The sequence below is a fragment of the Talpa occidentalis genome, unplaced genomic scaffold (genome assembly GCF_014898055.3).
Source record: "Talpa occidentalis isolate TD23 unplaced genomic scaffold, MPIMG_talOcc4v2.1 talOcc4.8, whole genome shotgun sequence".
Lineage (NCBI taxonomy): Eukaryota > Metazoa > Chordata > Mammalia > Eulipotyphla > Talpidae > Talpa > Talpa occidentalis.
The window spans coordinates 31,810,127-31,823,267 of record NW_023605194.1 but is presented as its reverse complement, the minus strand read 5'-3'; the positions used below and the strand labels follow the sequence as shown (position 1 = coordinate 31,823,267).

The 13,141-nt window shown below is 35.6% G+C and overlaps 1 protein-coding gene across 1 annotated transcript in view; it reads right to left on the bottom strand.

Annotated features, from left to right (window-relative positions):
• The window catches only part of GLUD1 (glutamate dehydrogenase 1), a 31,560-nt gene that overhangs the window by 9,569 nt on the left and 8,850 nt on the right, over window positions 1-13,141 (bottom strand). Inside the window, 6 exon segments of the mRNA XM_037495918.2 lie at window positions 85-222; window positions 862-1,041; window positions 4,845-4,939; window positions 7,445-7,508; window positions 8,184-8,239; window positions 8,662-8,742. Of these exon segments, the coding sequence (XP_037351815.1) occupies window positions 85-222; window positions 862-1,041; window positions 4,845-4,939; window positions 7,445-7,508; window positions 8,184-8,239; window positions 8,662-8,742 (614 nt within the window).

The window sequence follows — 13,141 nt, the reverse complement described above, 5'->3', positions numbered from 1 at the left end:
CAAAAATAAGCAAGGGAAATAATATTGTTAAAATTTACTTTAATAATATTCAGGGAAAACAGTCCAGACATTAGATTAACATACCAATTTGTAGTCTTCCAGTTCTTTTGGGTCAATACCATTTGCATTCCATATGCTTCCATCAGATTCACCAACACCAACGCATTTAGCACCAAAACGATGTAAATATCTCATAGAATGCAGGCCCACATTACCAAATCCCTGTGAAGAACAATTATATAACTTTGACATAAAAATCAAAGTTCTAGTATAGAAGATATAAGCAAGTGCCATATTCTCACTAACATACATTCTGTTAGCTTAGAAGCAATTCACAAATCCTTTATCTAAAATGAACTAAATGCTTCTCTTTAACTATATATTTCCATTTTAAGAATGGGGAATCCAAGACATGGCAGTGGTATCAACCGTACCACCAAGGTCCTTAGTTCCTGATGATTAGATACCCTATGACCGTAAAATAATAAGTTGCTAACTGGGAGAAATATAAATTATTATATAAAGTAGCATTAAAATAATCAAATAGCAACCTGAAAGTTGAAATTTGGAACACTGCAAACCTTTACTAGTTTAAGACTTTTCACATTCTGGAAACAATTTTGATTTAAATTTTGACCAAAAGCAGCTGGTAATAGCCCTCTATATATCTGAGAGATACGTAAAGCAGTTGTAATTTCAAGAATTAAACCAAATTTCAAGAAATAAAGTATTTATTATTATGAAAACAAAAGTTCTAAAACTTATGAGATTCAAAATTATTGACTTCAAAAAACTGCAAATCTAAAAACTTTAAAAATTTTATGTATATCTGTAATTCTTTAAGAAAATGAAATTTTTTACCTGAACAACAAATGTTTTATCTCCAAACCCTGGTGTCATTCCTAAAATGCTCATGTAGGAAGCTTCATTGATAAAGTTTTCAATCCCATGGAAAACTCCCCTACCAGTAGCAGAGATACGCCCATGGATTCCACCCTGGCTGATGGGCTTGCCAGTAACACAGGCATGGGCATTAATATCCTGCAAGAGAAGTCAAAATACCAAAACTTAGATGCTAAAATACCAGGGTGTTTCTGTGATGAACCAACATAATGAAGGATTAAGTTGAAACATTTATTTAATTAATTGTGTTTAAGGTTCACCTTCATCAAAAGGGATACTTTTTCAGACTTGTGTTCCTAGAAAGTATAAAGTAGATTTTATTTTCTGATGGGAGAAACAGGTTTTTAGGAATTTAACATCGAATAAGTACAAATAACATTATCATGAAAGTGGAGATAAGTGAGCTTAAAACTATTATTCCTGCAACAAATATTTAAGCCTTATGAAGCCAGGGTAATACATCCCAACCATGTAAGTGTCTTAAAATTTCCAAAGATGTGAGCATATCACCAAAACAAAAGCCTAAAGATAGGAAGAGGTATCACATAGTGTTCCTGGATAAGACTCAATGATCCCAAAGTATTTTTGCCATCAAATTAACCAGATATTCAATAAAATGACACTTTAAAAAATGTTTCCAGAGCAATTTGGAGTCCTTATCAAAATAAAAATATTCAGTATTTAATAAAACTTATGATACAGGTATTTTTAAGAAGCTCAAAAACAACAAAAAACAAAAATCTAAATTAATCCAGAAAGTCTACTTCTAGGAATTCAATTTTTCATGTATCTAGTATATCATTTGGGTTAAAGGATAAAAAAGGTACATGTGGGTGACCACAGAGGGCCATGCTGTGGGTGAACAGGGTAGCTCTGTAAAGAGGAGTGGGAGGGGAACAGTCTTCACCACCCACCTTTCTGTACAATTTCAACTGATGAATCTTGTAAAAAGAAATGGACTTGGGAAGAGCATCCCTCCAAGGTATCAAATATACCATTAACAGCAACCAAAGTACAGACAGAACAGATAAATCCATCAGTGGCACAAGAGAAACTTAAGAGATATTCCTATGATATATAGGAAATCGATATAAAACGAAGGTAGCATTTTAAAACAGTGCCGTAGTATGGACTATTTAATAATCTTGTTGAGGCAATTTGCCACCCATGTGAAACAAGTTAAAGTGCCTTACTTTACCCCATAGTCCCTAGCCCCCAATATATGTTCTAGCTGGGTGAGGTACTAAATGACCTGATCTTTATTTGTATTGCTTGAATATTTTTACAGAGAGAACTTAAAATTGTATTACTTGTATAATTACCAACAAAAACAAGAGCAAGTGAAAAAAAAAAGGCAATCTAGTAAAGTGATTTATAGAATTAGTAGTTTTCCCACAGCCTTTCTTTCATGAATAATTAGCACTTATGAATACAGAATTGCAAACCTACTGCCAAGTGCTTTTAAACAGTGAGTGCAAATGCTGGAGCTGACAGCAATCCTGTCCGAGGTCAGGCAAAGTGCCAGCTGCACAGCTCCCCAGCATACCTATTAGTCCTGGAAGACTAGGAGCACACTCTCCCTCCAACACCTGCTCTTCTGTGTGGGGCAAGACAGAAGAAGTGAATGGTTCAGGTTGATGTCTGGAAATAAGTCACTAAAACTGTGTCTTCCTTAGATTAAGCGTTTTTTATTTTAAACAAATTTCTGATTTTGGATTTCCTGTCACTTTAAGGAGGAAAATTTTTACTGGTATAGTCCAAGCTTTAGCTGTTGGTGCCTCACAAAACCTTTTGCTGTCACCACTGGGGATGAGCTATGACTAACAATATGCTGCCTACTACTTTGCCCTCTTCAATCTAGTGTCTTGCTCTAAAGGAATGAGTGACTATACACAGAACTCATTTTAACATAAAATGGTGGCAGGGAAAACCTCATTTTGGGAAATCGTAATCAAAATTCTTCAGTTTTCCACTGCTCCCATTTTATTTCAGGGGATTTGTGCAAATAATCTGATAAAGTGTTTAGAAACATTTATTGTTTTTTGCTTTCTAAGGGCTGGGTACTGTTGGAAGTGCATTCATTTAATTACATGACTGTAGTTTGTATTATTGTTATTATTTTACATACAAGGAAACTAGGTACAGGGAATGTAAGGTACTGGCCACAGATCGTGGAAATGATATGTGAGAGAGCCAGTTCTAGAATTCAGGCTGTCTGCCTATGTTTTGAATTACAGATCGTACCACTTAGGAAATGACACTGATCTCTAAATTCCTTCACCTGCAGCCCCTCCCTCATGTTTCTTCCCACATGGGAAAAATATGCCTCTTTTTCTCCATGGTTGATCTTTCCACACCAAACAATAACAAACGCCTTATACTCTGTCCAATAGCCACCTTTTAGGGTGTCTCTTTCCTGATGCCATTTTTCTTAAGTGGAGACTGTTCAGGCCCTCATTACTCTTGCATGGCATCACAACTTCTCCTAGCAGTTCCCCCAATAGCTTGCACTTAGTAGGTACATGATATGTAGTTATTATATTTTGTGCATGCAATTTATTTTCATTGAGTAACATTGGTTTACACTGTTGTTTATATTTTGGAAATACAGGATCCCCCTTTTTCCACTGCTGTTCCCACAGTGCTCCTACCACCCAATGCCCATGACCATAGTCCAGCCTGCTCCCTCCCCACTTTGTGCTTGCTCCTCCTCCTTCCCCTTCCTTGATTATGTCTTTTATTTTTTTTTAAATAGATTTATTTATACATATAAGAGCTGGGGTACAGGCCAGAGATGTGGGGGGTGGGGTGGGGTAGTTGGGCGAGAGGATTTTCCAGAGACAGAGTGGAGAACAGAACAGGCAGACTGACCAAAATACACTGCTGAAGGGAGCAGTGGGTGAGTCAGGAGAGTTCTACTGTGCCATGTGGGTATCTCACTGGCTGGCTGGGGATTGAACTTGTGCTGCAGAGGCTGTGGATAGCTTCACAGTGCGGTGCTTAACCCCTGTGCCACCAGGGAGGCCCTTGATACGTCTTTTAAATTAAATGACTATCTTCTAACTTTCTTTCTCTCTCCACTCCTTCAATTTTTTTTTTTTAAAGGTTACATCCCTTTCAAGGAGTTTTTCTCTTGTGCTCTGTATAAAGTCACTGCTTCTGCTCAGTCCCCCATATTCTAGTCCTCCTGGTTCTCTATGACTCAACCTTGCCCTTTTCCTTGATCCCAAACATTCAACCCACTCAGTCTACCCCTGTATTGTGCCAGTGCTTCTCCCCAGGCTCCACACGACAGGCCTGACAGCATGAGGTTGTTTCCTTCCTCCAGCAACCTCTCCTGCTGCGAGCCCACTCTGTCCTATGGAAGGGTCAGCTTCAAAGTTTCCCTCTGACTAGCAAATATGACAAAACCACTTTATAATCCTAGCTCATTTATCTCTTCATCTTTCCAAATATGCCTTATTTTCACAGAAAATCAGAGTTCTACTAATTATTCTCCTAGCTCTCAAATCTCTGTTAAAATTCTAACTATTTCAAAGGTCTAGCCCAAACAACTCTTTCAACAAGCTTTCTTTCAGAAATCATAACTCTCTATCCTTTTATCACACTATTTTCATGCCATGTTTGTTTATGTGTGTAGTTCCTGTTAAATCAAAGTCTTTGAGGGGAAAAAATAATAGAATTAAATGCTTCTTTGTTTCCCTTCTAGTTTCTAAGGGGTGTGCCCTGCCCTGGCTGATGATCTTTCTTTGAGTTTCCCATCCTAGCATCTAGGAGAGGGCAACATTAAGTTAAAAGTTTAATCCATATTCACTACATCCATGGTTTACAAATAGAGGGAAGTAAAATCCAGTGAATTCCCCATTCTAAATATATGATCAGTTTAATTGTTATTTCTTATAGACAGCAAATGATGCCCTCACACTTCTGTTTGTACTCACATAGTGTCCTATGGTGCTAGCATAGGTGTCAGCAATCCAGGACATCTCCCGCTCTCCAGTGCTCATGTCTGGGGCAGGCACATCAATGCCAGGGCCTGGGGGCAGAGGGAAAGGGCATTGCACACACAGCTTTTAAGGTAAACTCACTTGTTGCACTTACTTTCTATATATTTGGAAATTAGCTATGTACAACAGATATAAACCACTCAGTAGAACTTCTGAATGTGCAAGCACAGGCCAATCAGCTGAGCCTCTCTTGACCCCAGCTCCTTAAATTGCAATTAGAGATAACAGTACCACCTCACCCTATATGAAGAGGATTGCTGTGGTTATTGAGTAGATGTGTATAACACAGTACTATATCACTCACTGGGAGTATAAGACCCCTTCACCAAGTAGAAAAAAGAAGGGCTCTTGAGAAAGCCACACAACTGAAGCACTTATATTAAGGCCCATAATATTTTTAATCATAGTAGAATGTTGTTTTGACCTTACTGTGAAAACTCACTCAGTGTACATAAAGTTTCAGGCTTTGACTTTCAATTTTTCAGATCACAGCAAATTAAAAAGTTCGAGAATACAAGAAGTCAGCTCAAGGGCAGTAATAGATACTGGTGACAGTACTATTAGTAATGGTCACAGTGCAATCTCAGGTAGAAATGTATTAAATGATGCTCACTCAAATCTATTAGGACAGGAAATAAAGAAATTTTTCTATCAACAATAGTAAGAATAAAAACAACCCAATTATCTTGAGGTTCAATTAAAGAAATACCATGCAAACATTAAAAAGGATTGTGTTTTTGTGAATGACTTGGGAAAATCACCAAACATACAAGTAAAAAAAGTAGGTTCCGTACAGTATATGTATACACTTTCATTATATCAACACCTTAGGTACACTTCTATTTGTACGTCTATGTGCAGAGGTTTGGAATGATATGCAGGAACTTACTCAGGTTGGATTTCAGCCATATGGCTAACCTGTTTTGTTTCAATGCTATACTACAAACTCATCTTTAAAAAAGAAAAAAAACACAGCTCTAAATAAAGTTCTTTCTAAATGTTGTACTTGAGTTCTTCCTGTAACTTTCATTTTTTAACCAATAGAACAATGTACATTTTAATATTCTTCCACATTTCAGGGGCCAAGGTTCTAGCTAAAGGTACTTACAAGTTGTGATATAATGCATACAGAACTGATAAACAACTTTGAAATGTCAAGGATTGATTCTGACAACCCTTCTATTCCACTCCCCCATGCAAACTGTAACTCTTCTGTATCCTAGTACTCTTTTCCTTAGGCATGCATCTTGAAACTCTCCTAAAGTCTAACCTCTCCAAACCTACCTTTCACCTCACACAACTCTACTTTTTTCTTGTAGAAACTGAAAGCTGATCCTATACTCAGTGAGACAGGGTCACTCAGGTCTAATTTCAAACTTTCTGTTTGAGGGACATTAGAAAACAACAGAGAAATCATATCAATTCCAAAGGTTTGCCTAGGACTAAGTAGTTCTGTGACCTGAACGAAAGAATAAAAATCTTCTGTCTCTCCAAGACAAAGTTTTCTGGGTCCAGATATCAGTTTACTTGCATTGTAGGTTAATGAAGCTTTTACATGTAAGCTTTTAGTTTCAATGAATCATTTTTTAAGCTTTTGGAACTGTGTAGTACTTGTCAATACCCAGAAAATTAAGCTATATGTATCTAGACGTGGCCAATAAATATGACAGAATAAAATCTGAAAACACTTAAAATTATTAAATAAATTTGAGATTTGAGCTAAGAGGAAACACATGGGGGATTGTTAGGGAAGAAAAACACAGGGTTAGGAAAACAGAAAAAGTAGATCTTTTCCCCAATTTTAGTCTTCTTTAATGATGTTAAAAGGGTAAATATTCTATTAAATAATTTTGTCTATTTTATTAAAATTAATCAGAATCATTTTAGAGCAAAAGAAACAGACTTAATTTATTTGAAAGTTAAAGATTATATGACAAATATTTATATTAGAGATATTCATATTCATATCTCATATGAAAGAACATGACACATATAATAGTATGATACAAAAACATCGAGCAAATGAAGTTCTGTACCCTCAGAAATTCAGTATGCTTGGCAAAAAGCTCCTAGGAATAAAACATTAGGAGCCTCAGGAAGGAATCCTCAAAAATCAGCCAGTGGTAGCATAGTGAATCATCAGCCAAGTGTCTCTCCATCTCCCACCTGCTTTCAAGGAACAGGATTGCTCATGCCTCCGATTCCAAAAGGTATCAGATACCTCACTGTTTTAAGAACGGATTAGTATTGTAAAGCTGCTTTTTTAAGTTAAATTTTTTTTTTTTAAATAATATAGGTATTACTAAGTTCCTAGAAGTAGGGCCTTGGTCTTCTGGATGTTGCATTAGAGATTGTGCAATGCTGTTATATTGATGAAGAAAAGGTGGACGTGATTTCTTATGGTACCCACACTGCAACCCAAGGACCTCAATGCACTTTCTCAAAGTAAAAGGGCAACCCTATCCATGTATATATACATAAAGCAAGAATCTGAATGTTCCACTCCAGGCAGTAAACTACAAGTCAACACATACCAATAAAGCCCTTCTTTGCCAGTTCCATGGTGAATCTCCTTGTGATCTTTTCCAATTCATTATCCTATAAAAGAAAAAGATAAAAATAATAATGAAAAAATATTTTCACAGAAAAACCAGTTCTGGAGGTAACAGATGCATATTTTCCATTTATAGGACATTAATATATATTTTCTTGTATGATCCTCAGATCTTATATATTCTGACTTTAAAAGTAAGAAAATGTGAGATCTGAAATTAGGTTATACAATCAGCAGCTAGAACTAGGGCTCAAGTACAAGCTGCTGTTCTCTTTGTATTAACATAGGACCCAATGAGCAATCTCTATGGTATATTTTCATTTAAAGGGTACATTATAAAAATCATATATTTATTATGTTTGTGTACAGATATAAATAACAGCCATAAATAAAGCTAGTAATAAATCACTTTAATTAACTTGGAACAGATAGGAGAAAAACAACTAAATTTCTACTGGATTAAACTATTTGTGTCACTAAGACCAGACATAAAAATCTCACAGTAATATATAAATATAGATTAAATGTTTAAAAATATGAAGGTATTAATTACCATTTAACCAAGTAAGAAAATGAAAAAGGACATTGACATTAAGCAGGTAACCTTTTAATGTGGCCAAATACCCAATGAGTTAATTATTTACTTGTTTTTCCATTCTTTCTAATTTCAAGCCCTCTATAAATGCAGTGTGTACACAAATTTCACTTTTGATACTTACAGTATAGTTCTTGGGATTGATCTTCACACCTGCTTTGGCACCCCCAAATGGTACATCTGAAAGAGAAAACTGAAAGTTGTTACTTCCATATAAAGGGTAAGAATACTAGAAAAGTAGAAAGCACTACAAAATATTAAAAAAAAAAAAAGTATGTTGCATTAAGCTTGAATTTCATGAAGGAAATGAATCGACATCCCTTCTAAAATAGTATACATAAATATTCTCATGAACGAAAGTTACAAGGCTAGACAAGTTACCATGCATATTTAATCAGTGTGCTTTATCACTTCTAAAAGACAACAGCATACTTATTTTCCTTCTACTACGATTTGGTCATATTTACAGAGTATGGAAAGGGATTGAAATAAAGATCTACACTTAAAAATTAGATGAGGTACATTTTAAAAGTAACCTTGCATATAAACATATTTCCCAAGAGTTTTTATTAGGTATTAACAAAAGAGAATCAATCACTTACCAACCACTGCACACTTATATGTCATCAGAGAAGCCAAAGCTTTTACTTCATCCACACTTACATCAGTGCTGTAACGGATACCTGGTAGAGTATTAAAAAAAAAAAAAAAAGGCGGGGGTGGGGTGGGGTAGGTGGGTTGAGAAAGAAAGGGATTTATTTAGAACATCCTTCTGGCAAGTTTTTTTAAAAAGCTTCTCTCTGAAATGTCTATACTTTCAAAAACACTTGAAGTAGCTTATAATAAAAAGCCAACATAAAAAAGTCAAGAGGAAAAGTTGCTAATTACACACCCATAGCTATAGAACAAGCAAAATATTTGATTTTAAGTATTCTGAGAGTTAAGAGAAAAAGTTTGGTGTTGAAGTTCAGTTTCTGCTTTCTGGTAGGAGAAGATAAGCAGGGATCCTGGTGATTTAGAGAGGATAAGACACAGTCCTATCCTCCAGAGACTTATGCCGAACAGTACCTAAGATTCTACAAGACAAACATTACCTTCAAAATGAATTTTTTTTTTTTTAAGGAAGTCCACTCAATTTGAGAAACCACCATTAGTCATTTTTAAAGCAGGGCTTCTTTTGTGTTTCAGAAAACACATATCTAAACATAAATGATTAAGTTCTAAGAGAATTTTATCTATTGTATATATAATCAAAAGACCATGTGAAGAAGAAAGCAGAACTTCTACCTTTGGCCTACTGGAAAAATAAAATGGTTATAGTTAGAAGACTTTAAAGAGCACTGACTGCTTCCTCATCCCTACTCTATAGCCTCTTCTACATTATTTAATATTTTACCAATGACTTTATGTATTTGTCTGCTATTTGATGCCCACTCCAGGTAAGCTGGTCTGTTAAGACAGACCTCGTTTTTTCACTACCCTAATTCCTAGTGCCTAACACAGAAAATGGCATGTTTTAGGCGATCAAATATGTGTTTCTCTAAGTGTATGACTATTTTTTTAAATAGGTTTAATGCTATTCTTTTTTTTAAAAGATGTATTTGTTTATTTATTCATTTTTAAAATTTATTTATTTATTTACTTATACAAGCACTGGGTACAGTCAGAAGCACGGGAAGGTGAGAGAATTCACCAGAGTCAGAGCGGGAAGCAGAACAGGCAGGAGGACCAAAGTACACTGCTGAGGGGAGCAGTGGGCACAGCAGGAGAGGTCTGCGTCCGGGGATCGGACCCAGGGGATCAAACAAACCGGTGCTGCAGAGGCTGCGGGCAGCTCCACTCAACCGCTGCGCCACTGGGGAGGCCCTGTATGACTATTTTTTGACTTAAAATCTGAGGACAGAAAAGCCATGGTCACTAAAAATTTTGACATTATATGCAAGTTCTCAGTAACTTACCATTAAGTGCCCATACATGTAAAAGTACTAGAAAGTACTAAAAAGCAAAAGTACAAGGCACAAAAACAGTATTCCAAAGAGTTTGGAATACTCTATCTTTAAAACAAAAATGCTGTTAAATAATAAGGTGCAGTGTTCTAACCAAGTGAAGCCAGTGCTCGAATAGCTGTGGGCACCTATGCTTGCTTGCTCGCGGGCAGAGGGTAACACCACTCTAGGCATCCTGCCAGGACAGCAGGGGACCACCGAGAGAGGCAGCTGGCAATCTCAACTATTATCACATTACAGGTATTACAAAGCAGTAGCAAATAACAAGAAATTTACTCATCAAAATCTAAAATGATAGGAGTTTAAACAGCATAATAAGGCTTGTTTGTTTCTCAAGATAAATTCATGGGGGTAATAATGCAATATTTAGAATCAGTATTTCTCCTGTGAAGCATTTTTCCCTATTGTTCTTTTACAGCCCGTGGTATAGACACTAAGTTATTGTAATTTCCCTTGCTTTCTTAAGTGAGGGCAAAAGTTACTTTCCTTACCTAGTGCTTATATCTAATGCATTCAGTGGGAATCAAAAAAATGCCTGAAATAGTTACATTTATAAATCAGATAGTATTGTCACTTTTCATAAAATCAAGCCTTTCTTCCTTTTCTATTGGCTAGAAGTCTGGCAGTGCAGACTAAAGTTGAGCAGGATCAATAGTGGCAATACGGGCAGAAACTAGAAGGAACGAAATTTATCTAAGAAATGGAGAAAATTAGGGGTTTTGTTAAAAAGTCTCCTAAAGTTCTAGACCATTGTTAGCCTCTGTTGATAATAGAACTGCTAGTATTTGGGAAGAGATCATCTCTGGGTCTTGAGCAACAATGCTAGCAGGTATAATAATAGATTATCATTCACCTAACAATGGAGGTAGGTACTTTGAAAAGCCCACTGCCTTCTAAACTATAAACCTAGTAGGGTGATTACAAGGTGCAAACCACAGCATCGATGCCATTAGAAATAGGTCTAAAATCAACAATCACACATTCTGATCAGCTAACAGTAACCTGTGCTTCTAGTTCAAAGGAAATTAAAGAAACACCACCCATGACAAAGTTTATTATTTACCAACTTGGTAAGGTTGAAGGTATGACTTGTAATAAAGTACTTATTACAACTGGAACTTTGAAATTATACCTTTTATTCTCAAGAAAATGAACTTAAACAGTTACTTTAATCAACTGATATCCAAATGTTTGAAAAACATTTAAATGCAGACATCTGCAAACTATACACAGCAGAAAGCATTTTTCTGCCTTTTAATTTAGTTATACCAAAGACATTTCTTACTATCCTCAAGAGTCCAATGATTGGTGCATACTAAGTTTTTCCAGGGGAAATAAAAGTCAAAAGCAAAACGAGCTGAAGTTGCTATGGTGATGAAGAAAGCACAACAGTTGAGAAAGATTCAGTGAAAACCACAACTGAGTAGCTTGAATTTTTCTTCCTTTTGTTGGTTGACTCAAAACCAGAATCATACAAAAGGGCTCCTAGCAACTAAGTTACCATTATTTTTTATGATAAATCATTCATGATTTATAATGGTTCTTAAAAGCACTTGACCCCGGAGCTTTTTATAGGAATTGATTTATTCACCAGAAACCTAATTTCCAACTGTTTTCTCTCACTTTTCAGAAACTACTTACTCAATAACCACTAGTTCTACCACAAGGATGGAACTCCCAGAAAAGCAAAATGGCCTTAGAATCCTTAAAAACCATGCACTAACACTCACCATTAAATCATTAAAACCTATTTTCTCAGTTAACACTAATGCAATTTCCTATTTCATAATAATAACACCACTTAATTAAAAATGAGGAAGGAGGGAAAGTGAGGAACTAGTCACCATCACTAAGTAATGACCATGTAAAATACTTTAAGTCTCAGAAAAATGTCAAACTTTTAGCACTAGGAAAGAGCATTTAACATAATAGCTAAGGAAAATCATACTCTTTAATTACTTTACACAGTTATCCATGTACTACTCTGTGTAGGAAGGCAAGCAAACAAATACTTTACAGTTTTAACTCATTATCAAAATTCTTGGATCATTTCTGAAGAAACAAACAAGAAGCTTTCTGGGAAGCAAATGGTCAGCTGATGCTGGAAAAATAAAATGGAAAATATTTTGTCTCATTGAAACCTTAAAATTATAACACATGTATGTTTTCACCAAAATTGAAATGCAGAAAAAGGTGAGGTTTCCCCTCAACACCACGTGACACCAGTCATCCCCATAAGAGACAATCATTCTCAGTGATTTAAATGTATTTATAGCTTTCCAAATCATTTATCTGCATGCATGCACACACACAATCTACAGAACACACAGCTTTGTATTGTAATTGTTTAACTGACTCACCTATGCATGCAGGAAAGATTATGCATTAAAGGGGAGACTTTGTTAGTTTTTATAGCTATTCCTTATTCCAGTAATAACTAACATTAAACTTAATCACACCATCATACCAAACAGGTCTTGGAAATGATGTTAAATTGGTGAAAATGAAGTTCTATAATTAAAAAAGCAAAAGATATTAATAAGGTTCAAAGGAGTAAATGTTCAATATTTCAGATACCCAGTTTCATTAAAAATATTTATACATCTAGCTGATATTAAAGATCTTAAGAGAGGAAGAGAATTATAGAGACTAGAGGCTGGTAAGGGTGGGTACCAAAGGCTACCATCATTTTTATCTGCTAGAGTTTAAGACTAGAAATTTGAGTTATCTTTGACTTTTCTCTCCTTTATTCCATATATCTGAACTATCTTTTCTTATCTGTCTTTTACTTTCCATTTCCTCTGCAATTACCTATCACTTCATTCTTAGTCCCAACGCTACCTGGCTTTCTATGTCCTTTTAGGTTTATCATTATTTATCCAACAAACTTCAGTGGAAAACTTTTACTCACACTTCTAATACAAAATATGGTTTTATCACATTACGACATTTTCTAGTTCTCTTGGTGTCCTACAATTTAATCCATTTGTAGTGCAGACACCAAAAGGAAAGAGCTCAAATGCACAAGACCAACCTCCATTTCAGGGACAAGTACTGAGTGCTCAGGGAGCCCACA